At 39.0% G+C, this 26,349-nt stretch overlaps 1 protein-coding gene across 1 annotated transcript in view; it reads left to right on the top strand.

Annotated features, from left to right (window-relative positions):
- Positions 1-598: 598 nt before the first annotated feature.
- LOC101857417 overlaps positions 599-26,349 on the top strand; it is a 35,854-nt gene continuing 10,103 nt past the window's right edge. Inside the window, exons 1-15 of the mRNA XM_005100900.3 lie at positions 599-1,065; positions 5,166-5,220; positions 5,578-5,611; positions 6,426-6,461; positions 6,989-7,059; positions 7,577-7,679; positions 8,200-8,321; positions 11,075-12,065; positions 12,753-12,838; positions 15,664-17,816; positions 19,950-20,020; positions 20,491-20,574; positions 21,294-21,409; positions 22,322-22,418; positions 25,464-25,580. Coding sequence (XP_005100957.2) covers positions 5,213-5,220; positions 5,578-5,611; positions 6,426-6,461; positions 6,989-7,059; positions 7,577-7,679; positions 8,200-8,321; positions 11,075-12,065; positions 12,753-12,838; positions 15,664-17,816; positions 19,950-20,020; positions 20,491-20,574; positions 21,294-21,409; positions 22,322-22,418; positions 25,464-25,580 — 4,089 coding nt within the window. The 5' untranslated portion in view covers positions 599-1,065; positions 5,166-5,212. The remainder of the gene's footprint in view (positions 1,066-5,165; positions 5,221-5,577; positions 5,612-6,425; positions 6,462-6,988; positions 7,060-7,576; positions 7,680-8,199; positions 8,322-11,074; positions 12,066-12,752; positions 12,839-15,663; positions 17,817-19,949; positions 20,021-20,490; positions 20,575-21,293; positions 21,410-22,321; positions 22,419-25,463; positions 25,581-26,349) is intronic.

The following is a 26,349-nucleotide window of genomic DNA, read 5'->3' as shown; positions in this document are numbered from 1 at the left end:
TGTGAGAGAGAGACTAGAGCGAGAGAGAGAAAGACTAGAGAGAGAGAGAGAGAGAGAGAGAGAGAGAGAGAGAGAGAGAGAGAGAGATATGCTGGAAATAGGGTCGGAACGGACGTTATGCTGGATTCAATTCAGAGTCCGAATATAATTTATCTCTAAGATAGATCTATTCCGAAAACAAGCAGACATGCAGTCACTTCGATATAAATATATAGATCTAGATATAAAATATTATGTTTTTCTCTTCGACGTCGGCGTTTTAGGCACGGCAACACTGTATCTAATTTCAATGTAGGCTAGGCCCGCCTATATCATTTTTGGGTAAACTCTGCTTGTGAGTGGTTGGCGGGTGCTCTGGTGTGGTTTGCTCCTTCTATCAAACACTGTCCCGATCTCTCCTACTTTTTTTTTACAGTAGGGCCTAGCCTACAAACAAGAGACTCGAAAAGGCGAGTTGCGAGTGCAGAGTGCGAGACACAGAAGAAAAAAAAGAAGCGAGGAGCGGAGCGACTGCGAGACGCAAGTGTAACGTCAAATAAGCAGGCCATTTTAGATCTACCAGGCCTTATTCACGTACATAAAATATTAATCAAGTCAACCAGACTCAATCTATGCACAGTGGGTAGCTTCTATCCTAGTGCACTATTATAGTAGTATAAATTTAGGAAAGAAATTATTCGAGCCCCTAATTTAGGAATGATATTAGGGGCCTATACACGTCGGCTAATAAAATACATGTACATGTATTACAATAATATCAATACAGCAGAACCTAATGTCTAACATCACACAGGCATTAACTTTTGTATCGATATCATATGTTAAAAATTAGGTATCGATATATTTAGCCGTTTTCCAACTCTAATGACTAGGAAAGTAGTCGACAGATTATAATTGTATCGAATCTGTTCGACAACCGGCGGAAAATTTTGAAATGCAGAGAGACCTCAAAAAGTCAGAAGCGGAAGCGTCACGACATAACAATAATAATAATTTGTTGTATGAAGACTATCGTTTTTTTAAAAATTGGCAGCTCCTAATTGGGTTAATAAGGTTCCATTTATGGTAGGTTTGTTGCTGTAATAAGTATGGTATACTGGTTTAGGTATGCTTACGTTTGACTCATCCTAAAACCTTTCCTTCGCTTCGCGTACCCCAGCTCCGACTCGCGACGCTGAGGCGAGTGATGGCCGCATTATATCATTAAGCACCACCTCGACCGCAGCAAGGCAGCAAGGCGTGGCGTAGGCCTACTTGCACTTGTACTAGATTTCTAGACTAGATCTAGATCTAATCTAGACTAGTCTATGTAGATCTAGATCTAATATGTATTCTGTCTCTGGTCTTCCGGTCTCTTCACTTTTTAACAATTTCTGTCACAACCATCTGAGGCTGAGGTCTTCTTGACCTGACGAACTAACAATGTAATAGTCTATAGTAATGTAATTACTTGTGAGTGCTGATTGACTTGAGATTACTGATTGTTCTTAGGGAGTGTATACAGACCCGGTAACCAGGAACAAAGTCTCAAAGTATACACAGACCCGGTAGGGGAACTCTTTTTTGGTTTCGGAAAGTTTCAAGGCCTCTTGGCTCAGGATAGACCTAGAATCTAGGTTCTTCTATTCTAGATCTATGGCCTAGTAGGTCTAGATCTAGACAGTTGTACATAAATCATTGATCTAGTTTCGAGGCTAGCCTAGATCTAGATCTAAATGAAGATTGTGGATGTCTTTTCGATGAACGATCGTTTTTCCTCCGTTTGGGAGTCGGAGGAATCACAATTTGAAGAAAACAACAATGTCATCGAGCAGTCACCCTCTCTATTTCTCTGCCCCCCCCCCCTCTCTCTCTCTTTCTCTCTCACACACACACACACACCCACACTACCGGGTCTGGGCGCTGAAACTTTCCGAAATCACAAAAGAGTTCCCCTACCGGGTCTGTATACTTCGCATAGAGATACTTCGTGACTTTGTTCCCGGTTGCCGGGTTCTATATACACTTGGTTGTTCTCTTTATGTCTCTAGACTCTTAGATTCTAGATCTAAATCTATACTGTCTATGCCTATCTAGCAGATTCTAGGAGGTTCTTTGGAAATTGCCTTCCCGTTTGTTTACACAAGAAACGGAAGTGATTACTAGATTCTATATAAAGTAGGACCAAAGGACAAAAGTGGCCATGTAGGCTAAGTGAACCCTACCACATTAGCCAGTGATACTTTTCTACCTTTTTTGTATTTGTATTAAATTAAAAATTTGTTTTGGCCGGATTGAACTTTGGTGGACCCTGCCCAGAGTTTATAACTACGAAGGCCTTATAACTATAACAGTGAGGGGTTTCAGGGGGGCTGCAATAGTGGGCGTGGGGGGTTTCAGGGGGGCAAGTAATAAAAAAAAAAAATAGTCTTCACGTTTACACGTGATGGCACACTATGTTTCAAAATGGCTGCCAATGGAACAGGAAAATAACTTTCAAAGAGCGCTGATTCTAACACTAACAATAGCAATAACTTAGTAAGTAGGGGAGGACTTCCATGTAACGAGTGACCACTAAAATCTAGATCTAGACTATACAGTCAAACCTGTGTAAGACGGCCACCCATTGTCAAGGAGAAAAGTGGCCGTATATAAGACAGGTGGCCGTCTTAGGCAGGACTGATCAAGATGAAGAAAACAAACCATTCCCATCTGTGGTCCCAATCGAAAGTAGCCGCTTTGTTGTTGATGTTGGTGGTGGTGGTTTGTATTTTGTTTGTAATTTTTATTTTGTTGCTGATTTTGCACAAGGGTGACAATAAAACGAAATGTATCAGAAGAGGAAGACCGAGTGCCATGTTAGAACAAACACATGGGTCGCCACCACTCGGAGAACGAGCGACGCTTCTGTCACAAGTTCATGTTGACGTCCTTTGTTACAGACTGGGTAAACAGCGACCACTCCTCTCACTTACGATTTGTGTATGAGTTCTGGGCGGGGCTTTTGGGTTATGAGGGATCACACGCTTACCTCACCAGCAGCTGAAAATTGGTAGCTATGGGTCAACAGTGGTAGGGGCCTACGCAATATGATCGGTTGGAGGGACTACTTAACAACAACGACAGGTGATTGAATTATGACGGCACGCCCCCAACGCCAGGGGCCAATGCACAATTTATGACAAAACGTAATGGAGTCACTAAGATGGCCATCTAAGACAGGTGTTATTGCTTAGTGTGATAGGGGTTGTGTGTTAAAATATGGTGGCCGTGGCCGCGTTGGACAGGTGCCCGTTTTACACAGTTAAATTATATAGAAAATACGCAAGGGGGAAATGGAAAGTGGCCGTTTGTACAGGTGGCCGTCTTGACTGTATATAATGACATAATACAAAATAGTATGAGACAGTCAGAGGGGTAGGGAAGTGTTTGGGTTAGGGTTAGGTCTCTTCGTTATTGTATTGTGTTTGGGTGATCGTTCGTTACGGAAGTCCTTCCGTAAGTAGTACTACAGACAGTAGTAGTCTTTTTGTTTTGTTATTTATCTGCTTATAATTTGATTAAATATTGAATAATGTAGAAAGATTGGTAGAAAATCTAGCCCTATATGGTTACAGCAAGGGGTCAGGGTAAGTTCTTGAAGTTGAAGAAAGCACTGACATAAAAATTGGCTTTTTTTTTGTAAATTTGGGCTTTTGGACCCACACGCAGAAATGCACTGTTTTAGTGTCAAAACTGCTTCATCTTTTGCTGCAGAACAAACGTACCTACACAAAAACCCTCGTCAATTTTTCTTTTCAAGAAAGTAGCAAACCCAATTCAAAAATCCAATAATGTTATGATGGTGAAATACAGGAGGGCATGCATGCACCCCTGAAACCCCAGAGATTTTCTTTAAGTTAGGGCAGGGGCATGCTCCGACCCCCACCCTGATAGTGATACCCCCATCATGTTGTTAGAAGTGAGTGAAATATTACTATGCAACTGGGCCGTTTCAAGCCCATTATGATTGTATATATATATGTGAGGCAGTGTGATGAAATCAGGCGCTCGTCAAAATATATATAGAAATCGGAGACGGAGAAACAGGCGTTTTTCCGAAATGTGGACATTTTTATATAATTTTTATTTTTGGACTCGTGCTCTTTTACGTCCATATAAAAACACTTTTCAAAGTGAATTTTACTGAAAAACGTTGATTGAAGGCACAAAATATGTAATTTTTCAGTTTTCAAGGCTCTTTTAACTATTTGAGTTTCCAGAGTTTGGCGGCCATTTTCTTGCTAATTTCACCACTGAAGCCAGGCGACCTCACTTCCTTCAATCGCGAATGTCTTGAGTTCTATTCAAGATAGTTGGATATTTATTTCATTGAAAGTGCAAGGCAAATAAATCAGCTTTGAGTGGAGACCAATTCCACATGCATAAAAATTGATGAGCGTCTGATTCTACCGCATCGTGACACATTACTTTCAGGTCTTGTAAAAACATTCATACATCTCATGAACTAATAGTTTGCCGTGGATAAAAAAGTCAAAATTTGTGAAATGCAGACAAATTGAAAAATAAATAGGAAAAGTACTTTATATCTGAACATGAAACGGGTCTACGAGTAAATAATACCTGACTATTTGGCAGTCAAATCGACGATGACATAAAAGTTACTCAACAATTTCAAAGCCTATTTTTCTGTGCTGTACTTTATCTTTAACTGTGTGGATTAACTAATGATGATTCTTTCTTACTATGATCCATTTGCTATCTAGAGCTAGTACCTGAGAAGTGCAGGCTGTAAAGAGATGATTACTCTGTACTGTAGTTTGATATTACTGTGTTGTGCCATTGGCAGGTTAGTAGAGTTAATGACAAAGTAGAGCTTTTTGACTCTTTGAAAAGAATTGTTATAGTCATAGGGTGAGTTGAGTCTGAGTTTCTAAAGCTGTAGACAGTGAAGCTTGTATTGTCAGGGTTTTATTAAGTTTTAGTGTGCCGTAAGAAACAGTTACTATCAGATGTTTCTGTAATTCATACTAAAATGAGCTTTGAAATGTTGTGATAATTTAATTTTAAGACTTTTTTCTTCAACTGTCAAGATTATTAATGGAATGTAGATTCTCAAAAAATCCTTTTTATTGTTCAATTTTTATTTGGGCAAAGTTTTTATCACTAAAATTTTGTTTTTACAGGCCTTCGATTTTGCAGTGAGTGCTGACTTTGGACTGAGAGAACAAAAATGGAAAGGTATGGAGAGGACTCATTGCTTTTATTCTTAAACTTAGTCTAAATTTGAATCTCAGTTCTGGTTATGTACTTACTGTCTATAAAAGATTTGAATCGCGAATGAAATGCATTAATTTATAATATTAATATTGAATTGAAGAGTTTATTTGAAGAAACTTGCTTTGCTTTTACTCTTAATGATTGATACTTAAGTAATTTAGTAAGTTATTTTTTTTTGCTACTTCCTCTTGCAGTCTCTTGTTCCTAGTCCTTGAAAAAGAAAATGATGTGTGTATGCTTGGAGTTCTGATCAATCATAATTCACATCATGTTGAATATATATAAACATCTACACTTGCTTTGTCCAATTTGTTTCAGAGATCGAAAGTCAAATAAGCGGAGGTCATCTAGTGTAAGTTGAAATAAACTTTTTTCTTCGTTTTTAATCTATTTTTTGTTTCTGAGATTTTGGTAATTTGATTACTCATTTAACTTCGTGAATTTTAAAAACCAACCTGAAAGCTTGAATGCAACCTTACAATTTAAATTGAGAGTGTATTGTTAATCATTAAAGATAATATATGAGTGAAAATTATTTTGTGAAGTGAAACAAAAGTAGTGCTTCTGCTGGTGACTCAATCTGAAGTCTTAAGAATCGTCTTTGCTTTTTTATATCTCCTTACTGTCTTTACACAGAGATGAAAAGAAAATTGGTAACCATTATTACATTACCTTACATTGCTGTTGCAAGCAAAGAGTGAGCTTAACATTTTGGACTCTGACATTTACTTTTATTATCTTGTTTTGCTTTGCAAATTAATGGAAAGCCGCACTGGTTATCCTACTTCCTATTTCTCTGCAATGTTTTCTTCAGAGAATTTAATTCTTGTAATAAAGGCACAATGTATGATATATTCTACAAAAATTTGTGCCTTTTTAGTGAACTCTCTACTATCTTTGGCGTACTTTTAAACTTTTAGGACATATTGATTTTAGATATATACTTGGAAACAAACGGAAAATGTAAAATTTAGTGTCTGAATGAGTTTATGTAGTCTTGAAATTGATCAGCTGCTGACTCCAAGGCTTCAAAGGTTAAAAAAAAAACAAGTGGCTATTTAAAAAAAAATACATTCCATTGAAGTGTGTACATTTGTGTTTTGCCCTGTGAAGAATATTTATGTACTTTTATATGAAGGAAGGCTAAATATTTCTTTCTCTCTCAGATATTGAAACGACAGGATACTTGTGTTATTTCTGAGGTGAGTAAATATGTTTTTATTCTTTCATTGTCTTAGTCTAAGCTTTCTACTTGCTCAAAATTATTATTGTATGAATTACTCATCTTATTTTTTTAAGAAAAATTATTTTGTTGATATATTCATCAGACATTTATACAGGGTTTTGCTCCCTAATAGGTAAATTTAAGTGAAATGTACAAATCATACAGTCTAATATATGTAATATTTGTACAATAATAATGTTTTGGTTATTGAAACAAAAGTGGCAATGTTAACATAGTAAAAGTATTCAGATTCCTTGACTGTATTAATTGTTCAAATCATTTTTTTAAAAAGAATAGTAATTAATGAACATTTTTTACTTCTAATTTCTGCCTTTCGAATTCACACTGGCTTCACTGGGACTTCCATTATTATCGTGTGGTTTGGATTGTCTGAATTAATCAACATTTCATTATACGCAAAACGTTATCGAAATGATATTTTGCTATGCAATTTTACATTTATTTGAGAGAGTGCATGCCCTCAATAGAAGTTTTGATTGACAGGGCTCAGATGGAAGTGGTGAAGGTCCAAGGACGCCTCGACGTGTGAGCTTTGCAAGCACTACATCTGTCAGGTAGAGATACAGAACTTAGTGCTGAGAAATTTTAAGTGCGCTTACATTTTTATTCATTAATTGTTTGTGTCTGTATATTATACTCATCTGTTCTATTCAACATGTCTGAAATCCCCACAGAATTGGTTTGGTTTACTATGAAAATAGAGTGCACACTGTGTTATAACCGGAAATGGGAACGGTGTGTGGAAAGAGAAAATCGATGATCCCTTTGGTGTCAATGTGTTACCTAAGAAGCTGAAGTAAACTCTCTAAAGTGGGTGTTTGGTGGGTGCTTTGGTATGGTTTGCTTCTTCTCTCCTATCAAACGTCTATCATCCTTTTTTGTGTTTGTTAATCTCTTGTAACACCTTAAATCTTCGGCACTTTTATGATCTAATTGTTTCGCAAGTGCCGTAAAATTATTACTAAGACAAATACTCTCTGATAAATAATGTAAAACACAAACTAATACTTCAGATGTCTGTATTCTAGTTTCTGAATGTCAAATGCAAAATTTTATTTTTGACATGTCCAGGACATTCTGCCCAACTCCTTGGCAATGGAACATCAGCGATGTGAGTAGCAACAGCACTGGGAGTAATCCGGATGTCTCTGCTATTTCAGAGGCCTCTCACCTGGTAATTTTTAGTTGTTTTTTTTCTTTTTTTTCATATCTCCATTCATTAATATTTTTGTTATAAAACTATACAGACTTTTACTCATTTATTGATTCTCAGCAGATTTTTTTTCCTTGGATAACTCAATAATCTTTTTTCCAGGACATTTTGTCTTGTCTTATTGTTCTATTTCAACTGTAATGTGAAAGGCAAATTTAGAATTCACATGTCGTCGGATAAAAATTCATCTTGTGAAATGTATGCTTTTACTTGGATAACTGAATCTTTTTCCCAGGACATTTTTTCTTCTCATGTTCTATTTTCACTGTCATTTGAAAAGACAGATTTAGAACTAACATGATGTCAGATAAAAATTCATCTTGTGAAATGAAATGTATGCTTTTGCTTGGATCACTCAATAATTTTTTTCTCTGGCATTTTGTCTTCTCTATTCAATTTCAACTGTAGTTTGAAAGGCAAATTTAGAATTCACTTGGCGTCGGAGAAAAGTTCATCTAGCAAAATGTATGCCTTTCCACAGGAACAGGATGTTTTTGAGTCACCTGCTGCAGATGCAGCTCCTAAACAGCTCCCACCTACCACAGGCTCCCAGCCTCACTTTGTACCAGTGATGGACATAGCCGAGGCGTCATTGCACACTGTGTGAGTTGAAAAGAAATTATCTTCCTGTCATTTTTAAGAGGGGTTCCACATTTCTTTAAAATTGGTGGATGGTTGTGTCTGGTAGGTCCTTCTCCTATACTTTTTCTCCGTTGTTTTTATCAATTGTCCTTTCTTTTTGAAGCCCTTAATTAACACCTGTTTTGGGTGTGCCTCCCTTTGCTCAAACTAAACCTGAACTATTGAAATATCGGAAATATCTTCTTTCAGTACATTGGGAATTAACAATGATAATGCAAATTATTCTTATAGTGCTCATTTCCGTACAATTCAGCTGTAGATTCTTAATGCTTTACTATACCTTCATCTAAACACAAAAATATAAGTGTCTGAAGGAGCATACATTTATGCTCTTAACAGTGCTTCCGCTCCTCCGTATTTTTATGGAAATCCGTACTTTCTGCCAGTTCCGTACTTGTTCCTCCATCATTATCAACTCCCTCCGTAAAAAGCTGCGACAGTGTGGGACTACCGAAATTTCGTAGCAAAAGATCCGTACTCGCCTTCGTATCATCTTGATCTAGTACTAGTATAAGTTACGGATATTTACGGTAATTCTCTCGGCAATAAGTTAATGTTACAGTTATAGAAACCTATCAGATTGCGCATTTCTTGCAATCGGCCATTATTCCGCTATGCCCCATGCATTCATTGTGGGTTGGTCTGCAGTACATTTTTACCTGTGGATTGATCAAAATCTGGCAAACTTTTTGTGCCAATTTCCTCCTTTCTATCATTCACTCATTCCGTCTATCTTCGGATTGTTTCCGCGGCTGAAAAATCTGCTCATTGATCAAATAAATAGACTTGTGATCTGAAACTTTTTTACAAATTTGTCTAGATCTAGAGAAATGATCAATACGAAGATTCTACGGCACGGGAACGCGATGAGGGACGCGATGAAAGAAATTTATGCTAAAACTACTAAAATCAAGAATAATTCGAAGTAGTGTTCCGAGGTTGTGACATGCGACATTCAAACGTGAAATTTAAGGAACATTAGGGTATACGCCAGGTAACTGTATTGTGAAGGTGCATATCTATTCATTATTCCCAGGTTTACCTTCTATCAATGGTGCGATGCCAAATTAATTGAATTATAGTAGCAATGGAAGGGGAACCTGCTTTTAACTCTTTTTATCCTAGCCGTACCCCCACGGACTCTCTACCAGTCCTGGGGCTGCCGCTCCGTATGTGTCGGAAGTCAGTGCGTATAGTTCAAAGTGCTATATTTCTTACATTTTCGCTACGATTTTAAGAAAATTTGGCATTTATGTTAGAAATTGAATGTAGTTTTTGTAAATGCATGTAGTTAGGAAATACACCAATAGCACAAAGTAGATTTTGAGGTGTATTCCACCCTCGAACTTGACCCTGATTGCCGCGCCTACGACGTCCCACTGGATTTTATAGATCTAGATCTAGCCCTACCCATCGAGCACGAATTCCAGTACTGACCCCTTCACCATCATCTGAATCGCTATTAGATGAGTCTAAGTCCTGTTTCTTATCATCCACAACGGAATTTGCGGCACTTATTTCAGAGTCACTTTCATCAAATTAGTATCATTCCCCCCTCACAACCCAGCGCCACTTCAAAAAGTACTTCGTCGGCCGTGAATGTGCGTTTTCGAGACATCTTTCAAGCTTCTACACCCATCAAAAACAAAGAAACCACTGTTCATTGGAAAATTAAAATATTCAGACAGAGCTAGCATCGCCGTGTTTGCGTATTTTGGTAATTACAAGCAGAACTAGCTTCTTTGACGTGACCGTATCGCTGTTCCGAGAATACTCGTAGCCCGGACTGGTCCTCGTTACGAGTATACTCGTAGCCTGGATAAAAAGAGTTAAACATTGCCATCAATGGAAATATATTGTTGTGTAGATCTTGGTGAAGAAATCAAACAAGACAAAATGTTGGTGAAAAAATAAATGTTATGGTTTGCAGGCAATCTCTTCAAACAGGCTTCCAAATGCCATTTTCAACCCTCTAAGAGCACTAAATTTCAATTTGTTCGGGGGGTGAACCCCCACCGGGGCGCTTTCCCTGGACCCTGCTTGAGACCCCCTGCAGAATTTCTTACTTTTCTGCTTCAGCTGGTGGAAGCACTGTCTTTAGATGAATGCAAGCAAATAATCAGACAATCATACTATCATAGTACAATCGATGATGGTGTGTACATCACGTTATTAACATAAGAGTTCAATGGATAAGAAGAACTAACTATCAAGATGGCATTTCACAAGGTATGTTTTTAAATGAATTCAAAATTTTGCCAGAGACTTTGTATCCCTCACATGTTGAGGGAGAGAATTCCAGATAAATGGAATTGAAACATTTTTTTATCACAAAGATTGTTTTTTTGTTTTGTTTTTTTTGTTCCTTAGAGGCATATCTTTTAGAAATAAGTGTGATACATCGACATGACATAAATTCATTGTTTGCTGCATTCAGAGTAGACACTGGGTTTTATTTTTGGCATCAAAGTTTGTTTTCAGTTGCCAAGGTTTGTTTATATGGGGTTCTAATCTGGTCATTAATTTTACCCAAGGAAGAATTTTCAGTAGCGAGGTTTTTAAAATGTTACAATAATATCAAGTTAGAATGCGAATGAATATGGCGGTAAAAGTTGATGAAACTGGATCGTTCTGTGGTGATTAGTTCTATGACATCAGGATACTGCTAGTCAAATGTCATGAAAGAGATATGTTGTTGTTTTTTCCTGTTTCAGAAAATCAAATCATGATGGAAATGAAGTCACTGTGTCGACACAAAACAGAACCATTATGTTCAAAAGCCATGATGATTCTGGCTGTACCATGGAGCTTACTTCAAATATTTCTCAATTACCCCCTGGAGTCAATCTTACAGAGGATGCGTCAGTTCCAGGGCTAGATGCTGGCCCCTTCTGTAAACCAGGTTTCAGCCGCAAATCATCTTTCTCAGGGGAGAGCAGCCCAGAACCACCCACGGAGCATGTGTTTATGGAGATCACTCGAAATATCACCTCAGAAGTTGCTTTGTCTGCCCATTCTGCTGATATTCCTCCAGAGTCCACAAAAATTTTCCACCAACAAGATGATAATGAAATGGAGTTAACCCAGAACATAAATAAGACCGTACCTCCTCTTGGTCAAAGAGATGTTCCTGTTGAAATTACACGCATTTTCGGAGAAACAGATAGTAACAGCATGGAAATAACCAAAAACATAACAAGGTCGACACATATTTTCGGAGAAATGCATAGTGACACGATGGAGATAACCAAAAACATAACTAGTTCAACACATATTTTCGGAGAAATGCATAGTGACACGATGGAGATAACCAAAAACATAACTAGTTCAACACATATTTTCGGAGAAACGCATAGCGACACAATGGAGATAACCAAGAACATCACAACAGTTAATGATGACCTGCTGCCGGCTCAGCTGCCAACAAATCAACAACAAAGCTTGATTGTCAAGTCGAAGTATAGCACCCTGGACGACCTGTTTGCTGCAGTGAAGAAGAAAAGTACAACCCCTAGTTGCAGTTTTGTAGAAATGTCGGACGCTGACAGGTCAGTGCCAGGTGCCCTCCTCAGCGAGAGTCTAGAAGACATGGAGATGACCGGTGACATAAGCACAGAGCCCTCGAGACGAGCACTCGCCGATATTCCTGCGCACAATGTTCTAACGCCCGTCATGGAAATGTCCGGGGCAATGAATGAATCACAGGTATGTGAACTTACCCGAATCTAGTTGCCTCGTGCATTTCATTGAGTAGAAATTTTACGTTTTCTGAAATCGCTGGAAGTAAATAAATTTTGTTACATTTTGTTAGTGATGAGATGTGAACATTTCTATAACATTATGATCTCTTAATGGAATGTGTTTCGTAATTAGGAATGGTTATATTTTTCTCAAATATGGCTTCCAGTTGTACTAGCCATGCTGAAGAGTAGGGTCACCAATTAGGCCGTTGTATACACAAGAAACAAAAATCTTCTCACATGCGGAACCCTTAGAAGGATTTTGAAAGGTTAAAATTTTGTCAATCTCAGCTCACTTATTTTTATGTAGTCGTGTTTTAAAAAAAACCCAAAAAACTAAAAAAAACTTTTTTTTCATTTAAGTGACGTACCTCGACTGAGAAGAATATTTTAAGAAATTAACCCATTGCGGTGAAAAGGTCTTTTGTACTAAATGCACAGCACACAAGGGAGGGTGCTCTTGAAGACACAAACACTCCAGTGTTTGTAAATGTATGATGTGCTACAATTGATAGCTAAATGAATATTTGCAGAAGTAAAGATAAAAAAAATGATGTTCAAATGCAAATAACCAGGCTAACAGATGTAGTTTCACGTTCTTCATCTTTCTATGTTTTCACATCCAAATCATTGTTGTTGCTCGATATTACAGGCCTCCCTTTCTGAGTGGAAAACTGGTCAGTCAGTCAGATCTGTCTCAGGAGAGCTTCAAGCTGGTGCTCACCTCAATCGTACCATGTAAGTACCTGATGTTGTATTAACAAATGTGCGTGTTGCGGATCAAGTAAAACACTTGCCACTGCAACAGTTTTCGGGACTGGCTGTACCTTTGTGATGTTTAGTTGTTTGCTTTAGTTGCTTTCCGTGAGATAGCTTAATGAGACTCATTTTCGTTTACCCATCTAATACTTGGGCTTCTAAAGTGGATAATGCTTGTTATATTTTAACGCAAATTCATTTATACATTTTCCAATGTATCTTTGAAATAAAAAGAGAAACTGCTTTATTGATCCCTATAAAAAGATAGCTATGACATACTTAGTGTGTAAGTTCACAAACAAATCCTCGCTACTGGATGAGACATTGCAGTGCTTTGTTGTTTTTTTTACTTTGGTTGTGGCTTACTCAACACCACACCTCATTGACTACCCATTTATAAGGTGTGTCACCAACATTGCTTAACATTATGTTTGATACCTGAAGACTTGATATTAAACCTGGAAGCGCGCAGGCCCTATATAAAGGGCATGAGCCGGGCTACCCGGGAAGCGCGCACGCCCTATATATAAGGCTGACCTACTTCGACCGGAAAGCGCGCAGGCCCTATATAAAGGGCATAGACGCTGACCCTTTTCAATGGAAAATTCCAGTGTTCCTTATATGGAAAATGACGTAGTCAATTACAGGCCAAAGTTATAAATAGTGACCAATAACTTTGCAAATTATCTTGACCTCGTAGTGCGTCTCTTGGCCGAGATATCGATCGATAAAGTGACGCGGTCCCGCTGAGCGACCACATGCTATGTGTTATCACTTGTTTCGCCGTGCTGATGTACTAATTGTTGAGTCTATCGCGTTCTCGGCTTTGTTTTTATTTATTTGATCGCTGATCATTTTTGAATGGCTCGTTCTATCAGCTTAAAGAAAATATATGCTTTTTATCATCCGTTGAGCCGTAAATGGTCATTTTTCAGTAGCAGGTAAACATTTCGGGTATCTCAGCTGTTTCCCCCCCGCCAAACCCCCATGTTTACAACTGATCGGCCGTGGTGGCGGGGCATTTTTGGCGGGTTACTTCCGGTGAAATGCTGAGCGCTTCTAGGGTTAAGCTGGCTTGGTGAAAAGCAGTAAATACACAGAAAGTATAACACAGGCATTCATACTCAAATAATCAGGTTAATTAATTATGAGGATTTCTTCTGTGCTTTTCTAGTCATGACACAGGTTTTTTAAAGCTTTCCCCCAGGGTAAAAAAAGGAGGCCTAAATAAGAAGCAGTCAAATGGCAGCTCAAGTTGTTGAGAATAAAAAGTTACCAAAAGATGTCCAGTTGCATATTTGGGAGTTTTTGTTTTATTTTCAGCTACACCCCATTTTTACTGAAAATGTTCACGAAATTAAACATCTATTTTCCCCTCTGTGAAATTGGCTTTTGTATGTGATTTGAATGCACAATTCAGTGTTATTATACCATTTCTAATAGTTTTTACCATAAATATAGTTATGAGATTATGTAAAAGAAAACATTAATTCCTCTTCAGTAAAGGATGTATGCTTTTTGAGGTAATGGCACAAAAACTTAAACTTTTCCAAACAAGACATCCAACAAATTCTTTTCCCCGACCTCCCTCTGTGGCACCTCACCAAGGCAAAAGTAGACTTACAGCTGACCACACACAACAAACAAAGCACAAACAAAGCACAAACACCAAAACTTTTCAAGCAGAATACAAAAAACTAATAGATAAATACCCGGGTGCGGAGCTCATCTTCACAGATGGCTCCAAAAAAGACAATGAAGTGGGCGCCGCAGCCCTATCTTCCAACAGTACACACCAGAGGAGACTCCATCCTGAAGCCTCCATTTTCTCCGCGGAGGCCACAGCCATTGACATGGCACTGGACTCTGTAGAAAATTCTCCTTACAAATCTTTCCTTATCCTTTCTGACTCTCTGTCTTGCATCACCTCACTCACAAACTACACACTCTTACACCCAAAAATAGTTAGGCTACAACAGAAAATACACACACTATCCGAAACAGGAAAAAACATCATGTTCGCATGGATACCCAGCCATGTGGGCATCCGAGGAAACGAGCAGGTAGACGACCTGGCGAAGAAAGCTTCATCCCTTCTGCTGGGATCAACGACAAACACTCTCCCACAGACTGACTTTAGAAATAAAGTCAAAAAGTACACCTCCAGTCTGTGGGAGAGCCACTGGGAAAACCAGAAAAATAATAAACTATATGAAATAAAACCCGAACTAGAACAGCGAAATCCTTCGGACCTCTCCAGAAGAGACGAAGTCATTTTTACTCGATTGCGCATCGGACACACGGCCCTGACCCACAAATACCTCCTACAGGGAGATGAGAAGCCGTTCTGTGTCGGATGCGACACAGATTTTACCATTAGACACATTTTAACAGAATGTCTAGACTTTGGAGAGATCCGAAGGAAATATTATAAATGCAAGAAATTGCAGGATATTTTTTCCGTCGTTGTTCCCAGTAGAATTTGAAATTTTATAAAGGCCATTGGCCTTTATGGCGAGTTGTAGAGTGAATTTGATATTATTAAAAAATTTTATTGTTACTTAAAAGAGTTGTTTTAAATCACAAATGTATTTACACCGAATTTAAATATTTTAACTTTTTAGCATTTTAAAGTAAATTAGTTAACCAGTCGTGAAGTGAACTTTTGCGAAAGTGAACAACTTGTGGTTCGCGCGCTCATATGACCTTAGCAGTTGCGAGCGCCCTAAAACCTTATACTATACTGTACATTTTTCTTTTCTTTACTAAAATCTTTCCTTTTTCTCCATATTTATATTTTGCAGTGAAAAAGAGAACAGTATCCTGGAAGCGTATCGTCGTCAAGCAGATGCAGCCTTGTCGGAGGGCAACAAAACCATCATGTTTGAGGGTCTTGATAATTCTTCATGTGACATGGATATGACAACTAACATCTCGGTGCTGTGTCACTCCAGGAGTGCAAGGAAACTAGAGGATATCAATGAGTCTCAACTTTCATTTACTTGCCCAGCTTCGGACAAGAAGTTGTCTGCACCTTCATCAACTGAATTGGGATGTGAGACAACAAAGATATTTGGACAGAGCAATGATAATATGGAGCTCACCAAGAATATAACTGATAATAAGCATGTGGTGCAAATTCCAGGGACAAAAGGATTGCAACAATGCCAAGGAGACACTCAGAGCCTTGCCACTCAAGTGTTTGGACAGTCAGAGGATGACGGAATGGAAATAACTCAGAATTTGACCAGTCATCAGATGTTGAAGGAAACTGAAAGAGGAAGCTTGGTTACTGCTCAAAGCACAACAGAATGTTTGTCTAGTGAGGACAAAGTGAACGGCCAGTCTGTGCAGGTTTGTGACCAGCAGAGGGGTAAGGACGTCAAAGTCGTGACGGACATGACCAGTGGTATAACATCTCAGTCACCAGGCTGTCGTCACCAGGAGACTGGTGAACAAGGTGGAGAGACGGAGAAACAAACAGTGATTCATGTCGTTGATCAAGACGTGAGTCTGAAATATAAGTTTGGCAGTCCTGATGCTGCTTCTTTTCCCGCTCAGAGTTTGAATGAGTCTGCGTTTCTGGAAAATGTAAAGGGCCTCACAAGAAGTCAGGATGACATGGATTTGACAGGGGATATTGTTCGTGGGTCTTCTCGCTCTGCCCTCATGGACATATCGGTTAATGTACTTCAGAACTCGGGGAAAGAAGCAAACTCGATTCTTAATTTGTCGAAGAGCGATAAAATTACCAGCAACATAAAAGATGATGGACTGTTTCCTAATAAAATATGCAACGCTGAAAGAACTCCATTTTCTATGTCTTCAAAACATGTACGAGAAGAAAAGCCAGCCAAAAGGTTAAGTGTTTCGTTCAGGGAAGAATCGATAATTGTTCCACCAAAAGTAGATGTGTTGACTCTTGAAAATGAAGACATGCTCGCAGCAGCTGAGAAAATGCATTTACCAGTACAGAACAGCCTGGGTGATGTGCCTGTGTCACGACAGAAGGGGGCAACAGAAACCTCAGAGTTTTCCTCCTCAAAGTCGGCCAATGCAATTCAGGGAAAACGAAAAATACTTCACACTTCTGAGATACTGAAGCTAGATCCTTCACGTCTATCTCCTAAAAAGAGGAAGTCTATTGAAATCCTCCCTTTGTCTTTATCAAACGGTATGGATGTGTTGAGAAAATCTCGATATCGAAGATCGGAGGCTTTTCCTACTAAAAATGTGGTATCATTTTTGGGAAATCGGAGAAAATCTAGTTCGGATGCTCTCACCATGTCTTCCTCATCCACTTCTTCCACCTCGGAAAAGAACCCTGCAGAAGCATCCGTCGAAGATGGAAATGGAGAGCAGAAAAGGTCTTTTTGTCTTGAAGAGGAGTCTGTATCTATAAAGGACGTGCGCACAAATGCAAGTCAAGCTCCACGTCTAAGTTCAGCGGAGAGTATTTCCTCAGTGTTGACCCCTGACCTCCCGTCCTCTGCTGAATTTGGTGTTGTGACAGCTGACAACGGAGTTTCTAGTACAGTCTCTCAAGAACCAAACTGTTTGAGGAAAGTTGTGTCTCCGGGAAGAAATGAGAGTGTGTTCAACCTGTCTGGCGTCAAGACTTTGGATGCATCCCTGTCACTGTCCCGTTTTGAACAAACGGAACCTGACGCTGTGCAAAGCCTCACAGATACAGAAATGAGGTATTTGTCCTTGCAGAATTCTTCCCGAGGTAGAATGGATTCTTCAGTGTCAGATCTGAACCAACATAAACAGCAGCTGCCTCCCCATGCTGATGATGAGGACCGCCGCACACCTCCCCTGTCTGCTTCTCAGCTGGTGTTGGACAACAGTGACGAAGTTGGAAGCCCTTTCTCTGACCTGGGCGATGACCTCAGCGAAGCTCTCGGGGACCAAGAGATGCCAGATATGATCCATGAGGACTCTTTCAGTGGTGTTGGTGAGTTTAAGTTTAAGGTTATTATTTCATTCTATCTTAGAATCTTTGCCCAGGTTTTTTCGACTCATTCCTAGACTTTTGTGTTTTAATTTGACCTTTTTAATTATGGTTGTATCAAGGATTTTCTGTGAGGGCTAATTACTCAAATAACCACAATCAGTGTGATTTATGAATTGTGACACCAAAAAGTGATAAATCAACCCGCAAACAAACTTTGTTTTCATGATCGTTTTTGCTATTCATTTGATTTTCTCTGTTTTAGAAATGTAAAGAGGATGTGAAGGAAAGTTATTTCTTAAATGTTGTAAATCAAGATATGTTAAATAAACTTCTGCTCTCAGCTGTTTTATCTTGTTTTCAAAGAAGAAAGGACTACCCACTATTCACTTTGAACATGCTATTACATCTTGATCATATGTCAAATTGGATTATAATTAGATTACACCTCCTGCTTTGTAAAGTTTTTAACCTTTATAGCCGTGTTTGCTGTTTGAGCAGTTAGACCTGCATGTTTGCCGACAATCGTCTGAAATCCGACAATCGTGACCCGACCCGCGAACCGGCCGATGCTATCGCTAGGCCCGCCTAGTATCAGTCAATGTGCGTAGTGCGAGGCCTGGCCGACTGCCAGCGACCCCTTTTTCTCCCGTCGGCTTCGTCGGCACTTTCGTTTTCGTGCCGACCGTCGACGCGCGCACCGCCGACTGCCGACGTCGGCGTTTCCGACATAATTGTCGGAACCTAAGTAGAAATGCGAATACGAAAAAGGACGACAACTTAAATTATCTACTTTCAGTTTCGTGCTCGAGCGGCCATTTTCAATTTCGTTTGTTGACTAATTCAATTGTTCAGATCGTGTGGGTTCATTCAAGTCCGACTCTCTTGTTCTAATAGAATCTAGATCTAGATTTATATAGAGATCATTATAGATCTCAATGGAGGATTCATAATCCAATTCTATTGTGTCAAACCCTATCATAGGTTGTGCTGTAATATTAATATTGGTAAAAATAAGCATTTCATCAGGTGCGTGAATTATTTATTATTATTATTATATTTAGATCTATAGTCTAGATTCTAGATCTAGATCTAGCTAGATCTAGATCTAGAATCTAGACTCAGCTGCGTCCCTCTGTTCGGAATCGGATGCGGATTTCTAGTTCAAAGCCTAGAATCTATTCCTATTCACTTGTTCTTCAGGATCTAGATCTAGATTTTTCTATATCTAGATCTAGATCTAGATTTATTTTTTAGATTACTAGTCTAGTAGATCTAGATATCTAGATCTAGATCTATAGTCTATATGGAGGATTCATATTCCAATTCTATTGTGTTATTGTATCAAACCCTATAGCAATGTAGATGTAAGCCATATAGATAAAATTTAGATCTAGATCTAGATCTAGAATCTATATGCTCCTTGTTTGTTTTGGAGTGTGGTTTTTTAATTAAATTTTTTTTTTCATTTAGTACTTGTTTTGGCCTTTTTACATGCGAATCCCTTTAAGATGAGACCCGATGCAGGTTCTTTTTGGGGTAGGGTTAGGGTTAGGTCTCTTCTTTATTGTGTTTGTTGGGGTGGTCGCTCGTTACTCGGATGTCCTTCCTTATGACACCCACTAAGGCTTTTTTTTTGGGGGGGGGTTGCGCAAAATTTTCAGACAATCTGGTTGAGGCTCACATGCAGGTCTAAGCAGTGAAGCTGTCATTTTACTTATCTGAAAATATTGCAGTTTAGCATAGAAGTTGTTATGGTGCTAAATGTAGCTTTCAAATCATATTTCAATTTTTTTTTAAAAATTACATTACTCCATAGAATGTTGTTGCTTGTTCTGTTTGTTTGAGTTTGTCTACCAATATTTTTGTAGCAGGTCCCCAGGGGATTCTTTTGTCATGACGTGTTCTAGATGGGCTCTATATTCTGTTCGTGTGAGCATGATACAGATTCTTTGAATAGACACTGTAGGGGCAAAGTGAGACGCATGTTGGGTGCTAACTGAATATGATGAAATTTCATTCGTTTGAAATTTGCATTTTTGCAATATTCATAGGTTTGGTAACTTTGTTGAAATGTTTATGCGGTTTAACAAAAAAGTTCATATTTTTATTTTTGTATTCATCTCCTTCTCACAGAGGAAGTGCTTCTCTCATTATCAGAATATGCATCCAACAAAGAGCCAGTCTTATCTGCAAATGAAAGTCAGGTAAGTCTTGTATGGTATTGATAGTATTGAAATATCATACCACTGAGCTGTCAGCGCTTTTGGTTATCAAATATGATATCTCTACCAAAAACATGATTTTTGGAAAAACACACTGTTGTCACTGTGTCAATCTATTTTACACCTCTTTAGATTAATCTAGTAGTTTCAAGTGGAGTTAATGTGTAGATACCAAAGACTAAAATTAATGTGTAGATAATATAATATGGATAATTATTAATGACCCTTGTATTATAAGAACAGGGGATGTATGTGTGTGTGCTGGGGGGGGCACTTGTTTTGTAAAATTCCTCAACAACTTAGTATGTTTCTTTCGTGTAATGGTTTAGTAAGAAAACATTCCTATCTTGCCACCGTTTGGATAACACAAAATTTGTGTGGCCTCGTGTGTGTGTTAATAGCAATGCTGGTATTTTGAGGTATTTTTGCTTTTTTCTGTTTCAAACTTTTAGCTGAAGGCTGAGCTGTCATTTGGAACTATGTGCTCTGTCTTGGGCATCCGTTTCGATCCTGTCCCTGTGAAAAATGTGTCTGAGGTGAGTAATAATTGAAAGTATTGTAGAGGATATGAAGTCTTTTCTGATTTGATATGTCTTTCTCGTGTTTTTTGTTCAAGTTCCTATGACACACTCTTGAATGTATTGGGTATTGTTTGGATTCTCTTCTTTGTACATGGGAGAGTAAGCATGATTATTCTTTCTCTTCTTTGTTTTGTTCTTAATGTTGAGTGTGTATACTCTTCGATGTTGGAGGAACACCTCAATTGTACTTGCATTTCCTGACACCATTTGAAAGTGTGCATTAACCAGTTCAAATTGACCACTGGCCTATGCTTATCTCATAAAGAAATAGCTGTACACAATGGCCAGTTTTGGCTTTGGGTTTATACAGTGCAAGATTGAGTTTTAACCCACTGATAAATTAACAGCAAAAGTGAGAGTGCTGATGTATCCAGTTAATGACTCGGGGAAATAAATGTTATTTTCTGCTATTAACTAATGCCTGACAGGAGGTTGTTAATTCTGAATATCTGACTTTAAGGTGTAAAAAAAAACAACTAATGAATGTTCTTCATGTTGAATGACAATACTGAATCTTCTTAAAATTTTTTTTTTTTTTTAGCAATATAGACTTTCTAAATGGTTTGTTTATATTTTTTAAAATGCCATCGACTTAAAGGTTTTTCGAGTCTTTGGCAATCCTCTATGTCTCATTAGCAATATAAAGCTACCTTCATCCTTATTTCCATTTTCAGTCTTCTTCGGTCTCTACAACCACTGAGAAAGGACGATTAGAAGCTAAAGTATTCACACGCCCCAAACTGGAATGTCTGAAAAATTACATTGCTCAACTTGAGAAGGATACAGTGAGGTAATAAAATTAATAAGATAGCTTTGATCAAGTGCCAATATTTGCTCCTTCTTTCCTGTTATACATCTCTCGTCCTTATCTCCCTCCTTCTTTTATTTGTGTTTCATATGACCGGTATGTTTTGCAAATGTTGTAAAACTGTTACTAAAACTAAAAAAGGTCTTGGTACTTTTTGGGGGAGAATTTCATTCAGTGTTGCTGGTTTTGTGTATTCAGTGGACATCAAGGAAGATTTTTACTTGTCCTTCACAGAGCAATGTCAAGAGTAAGAGGATAGTTTTAGTTTACTTGGGACACTATGCTTTTCTCTACGGATTTTTAAAGTAAATCAAATTTGATTTGTACCTTTCGTAATTGTACTTCGAAGTGATTTTCATTCTCCATTTTCCTAACTGTTCATGGGGTGATGTCAGACATCCTCATTAAAGATGTCCAATGAAGTGCTTTTAAGTTGCCTTAAAGTTGTCTCTATGGGGCGCTGGTTCTGGTCATGTAATGCTCTGGGACTGGCTTATATTGGGTTCCCTGGTTTGTCAGAATTGTCATGCCAGAAAGCTTATGCAGTTTCTATTTCTTTTTGTTATCTATCATTTGGTCGGTTTTAAGCACAAGGAGGCTATCTCGAAAAATGCTGTTTTGAGAAAATTGAAGGTAAAGCTTTTGCCCCTTGTTCAGTTTCTTTAAAAGACAAGGAGAGTTTTCTCTATAACCAAACAAATGCACACACCAATGAAACCAAACTTCTCCTGTAGGTAAGGCAATGCCCACTTTCGGTGTAAGTCAAGATTTTTTTTAACCCATGAGGTCTGGGTTAGCCCGCTAGTCCTTGAAAGTGACCATTTATAAGAGGATCTGTGCTTGGCATACAAAAGTTTCTTTTCATTATTTTCACTGTTGTATTATTTCACACAGGGCGAAGCGAGAAGTGGAGACTAAGATGGCTCATTTGAATCAGGCTCCCCCAGAGTGGTATATGAGGGCCATTCGCAAGCAGTTTGTTGGAGAAGACGTAAGTCTTAGTGTGTGTTCTATATGTTGTACTACAGTTGAACAAAGGGTTGACAAATACAGACCTGCCACTCATCCAGATTTAATCGGGATATCTTGATTTTTTTTCCCCCCCAAACCTCAAGCTTCCCGATTTTGGTCGACTGTATCCTGATTTTTTTGTTATTGCGTCTGATTCATAGAAAAGGTTATGTATTCTCTTTTGCTTGGAAGCACCGATTGGACTTTTTATCAGCACGAACTTGGAACGCTATTTTTTAAAACATCAATGCCGGATCTAGTAGATGACTCACGCACGTTATTTGAACTAAAATCGAAGTAGTATTGATTTTGTATTCCGACTTGGGTACGCCCAAGGTCTTCTTGCGCTTTTGTTACCCAGAATTCTTCGATGGTGGCCTGATTACTGTAACAATTATGACCTAGGCCTTAGAATAATCTATTTGTTTTTCCGTTGCTGTTAAAGCAAGCTTCGTCTGAGTGCTGGTCAGTCGGGCCCATCATCATGACCTGTCAGTGAAACTTTGAAGCGCCCGTTTTATATTGGGAGGGGGGGGGGGGTGCCTTGAGTGTATATATGCAATCGAAGTCAGACGTTACTGTATGCAGACCTGCCACTGTCCCGATTTTTTGCCCCAAATCTCAAGCATCCCGATTTCGATCGCCAGTATCCTGATTTTTTGTGGTTGCGTCTGTTGCGTCCGATTCTTAGAAAAAAATATAAAAAGTTCTGCAATCTCTTTTGCTTGGAAACACCGAATGGACTTTTTATCAGCAGGAACTTGGAACGCTATTTTCTAATGCATCTATGCCGAATCTAGGTCTTGTAGAGGGCTAACGTATGTTATTTAAACTAAAATCGACCTAGTTTCAAACGCTGACATGACCTCGTATGTGTGGTGAGTAGCGCGTGTGTCGGGGACCGTCGGTTGTCGGGGTAAACAAAGTTCATTCACACCGGTCGCGTTGGTCGAGGTGTTTTTCGGGACTTAACCAGTGTGGACGGCTGGGTGGAGGGGGTGGGGGTATTGTTTTGACACTTGGGCTTAAAATGCGTGCCGTGATACAGGTACTAATTAAGGGGGAAGGAATAAGAAAAAAAATGAACAACCTTGGCGCGATCTTTTTTTTGATGTGATGGAAGTCAAACTTGTTAAAATGCGAGCGTTTTGCGTGGATGATTAGAGTTACGTGTCAGCTATTTTCAAGACTACGAGTGTTTCAGCATCACTGCGACCTTCGCTCCCCCAGTCTATCCAACTTCGACTCGAGTACATATATGCTGTCAAAGTTTTGCCTTGCATACTTGCCTCTTAAAAGGGGACCACAACACACCCCCGCCTTCCCCAGTGCCCTTTATGACTGATTTGCGGTTGATCCCGATTTTTTTCACCAGATCCTGATTTTTTAACTCAGAAATCCTGATTTTTAGATTTCATAGAGTGGCAGGTCTGCTGTATGAAAACACAGGCTTTTTGCGTGGATGATTAGAGTTATGTTTACACTATTTTCAAGACTACGAGAGATTCAGCATCACTGCAACCTCTGCTGCCCCGGTCTATCCAACTCTGACTCAAGTACAATGCTGTCTTTCAGTTTTTCCTCTATTTAGAGTCCCAAATGTGAACTTGTTCCTGCAAGTTTTGTCTTGCATACTTGCCTCATAAAGGGTAACCAAGAAACCCCCCCCCCCCTTCCCCAGTGTCCCTTATGACTGATTTTCAGTTGATCCCGATTTTTTTCACCAGATCCTGATTTTTCTACTCTAAAATCCTGAATTTTAGATTTCATAGAGTGGCAGGTCTGCAAAAATGTTCAACACATCTGTAATTTGAGTAAACCATTTAATGAAAAATAAGACAGATGTTTCAGGAAATCAAAGGAAGCAGCTTTGACAGTATAATGGTTAGAAAACAAGTCAATGCCACAATGAAAAGTACGCAGTATTGATAGAAGGATGGATAGAAGGTGTACCTTGTTCAGTGGTGAAGCAAGAGAAAAGAAAAGACTGATATTGATGAGCTCTATGGGGGGGGGGGGGGGGGGGGACTGCTCTTACATCAGATCATGATCATGACAATGTAACCTACAGAGGCCAAAGCACGCCACCCACCCTTGTATAATCACTTCCTGATCCATACCTTCACATTCAAACGACAACGCACATGCGCACAAACATAATTCACTCACTATACGTCATTCGCACCCCACCACCCACCCTCACATAGCTACATTGAAGGAAGTCCCAGTGCTTTATACACTTTGCAGGTAATGTGTGATGAAGCATCTTGATGCCATTGGTGTGTGTATAACACAGGGGGGGGGGGAGCCCTGTGGTCTCATGTGACCTGGTACTTTTGATGATGGTGAATGTGTTTTTGTTTTCTATTTTATGTGCAAGGCGATAAACTCTAAATAATTGTGAAAAAAAATGTAATCAAGGTTTATGAGATGAGATATTTAATGCATCCATGCAAGTGCTTGAGAAAGCAGTGCTGTCAATACAAAGAAAATTTAGCAATTCAGTCAGGGAATGGTATATTGTTTGAGCTATCTGTGAATTTGAGTTTTGCATATTTACTAAATGATATTTGAGTTAAATGTGCTCGACTAATATATACTGTATCTTGCTCAGATTTGTTTTGGTTTGGACTTTCCCTTTGTACATCAGAGTTCATGCGGAATACGATCACTCATAGTTATAGTGTTCATTTTTCTTTGAACATTTTCCCCCTTAGGGTAATGTTAAGTACAAGGCACTTCTGCTCACTTTAAAACTTAAAAGGTATTGCGGCTTCAATTGAAAGTTACAATTCTCTGTCTTTCTCTCTCCCTCCCTCTCTCCCTCTCTCCCCCTGTCTCTTCCTGTCTTTCTCTACTGCACCCCTACCTCTCAAATGAAGTTGGCTCGTACATAATTGGATTCTTTCATTATATAGTGCTCTGACCTTGAACCAATTGATATGAAAAAAGTAGTGAAATAACATATGTTCTCTTACTTTAGTTTCCTTTTTTTCTTAACCACTTTCTCCTGCATTTCCTGCAGATCTCGGATTTGAAATCAAAGGCTCAAGCTGCTGCACAGACTTGCAGGAACTTGGCCAGGGCTACCTGGAAACATCGCAAGACAGACTTCTTAATGAAATACCATGTGGCAAGAGAGGTGAGCTGGAGTTTGGATCATATTAAAGCAAATGTCCACGATTCTGATATTTTCACTCTTTGCATCAAAAGACGAAACTTTACAATTCAGCGTGTGTCCCTTTTTTTTTTCCTTTTTTTTTCTTTCCTTTTTTCTTTTCTTTTCTTTCTTCTCTATCTTTTTTTTTTTTGGTAAGTGTTTCACGCGCTCGCAACTGCACAGAGACTTTTCGCCCTTGTCCAAGAAGTGTGTAGATCTTTCCTACCAGAAGATCAGGGATGTAGCTGAAAGACAGCAGTAAGAAGGAGCCAAGGAGTAGCAGTAGAAAGGCTGCAGAAAGAGTCAGGAGCCCAGAGGAGGTGAGGGGGTGGGGGCAGAAAGAGGAGACGAAAGCAGATGACAGAACATTGCTAGAGAGCAGGAAAGGAGGTGAAAAGAGACAATTTTAAAGAAGAAAATTTTTTTCGGTCTCTTCCTGGATTCGAACCCGGGACTTTTGAATGAGCACTCTTCCATATTTTTAGAGAAATCCGTACTTTCTGCCAGTTCCGTACTTGTTCCTCCATCATTATCAACTCCCTCCGTAAAAAGCTGCAACAGCGTAGGACTACCGAAATTCCGTAGCGAAAGATACGTACTCGCCTTTGTATTGTCAAGTACTAATATAGTTACGGATATTTACGGTTATTCTCTCGGCAATAAGTTAATGTTGTAGAAACCTGCCAGATTGCACATTTCCTGCAATCGGCCATTATTTCGCTATGCCCCATGCATTCAGTGCGGGTTGGTC

The sequence above is a fragment of the Aplysia californica genome, unplaced genomic scaffold (assembly GCF_000002075.1).
Source record: "Aplysia californica isolate F4 #8 unplaced genomic scaffold, AplCal3.0 scaffold00264, whole genome shotgun sequence".
In the NCBI taxonomy this organism is placed as follows: Eukaryota; Metazoa; Mollusca; class Gastropoda; order Aplysiida; family Aplysiidae; genus Aplysia; species Aplysia californica.
The sequence above is the reverse complement of the archived record's forward strand: the minus strand, read 5'-3'. Positions and strand labels throughout refer to the sequence as shown.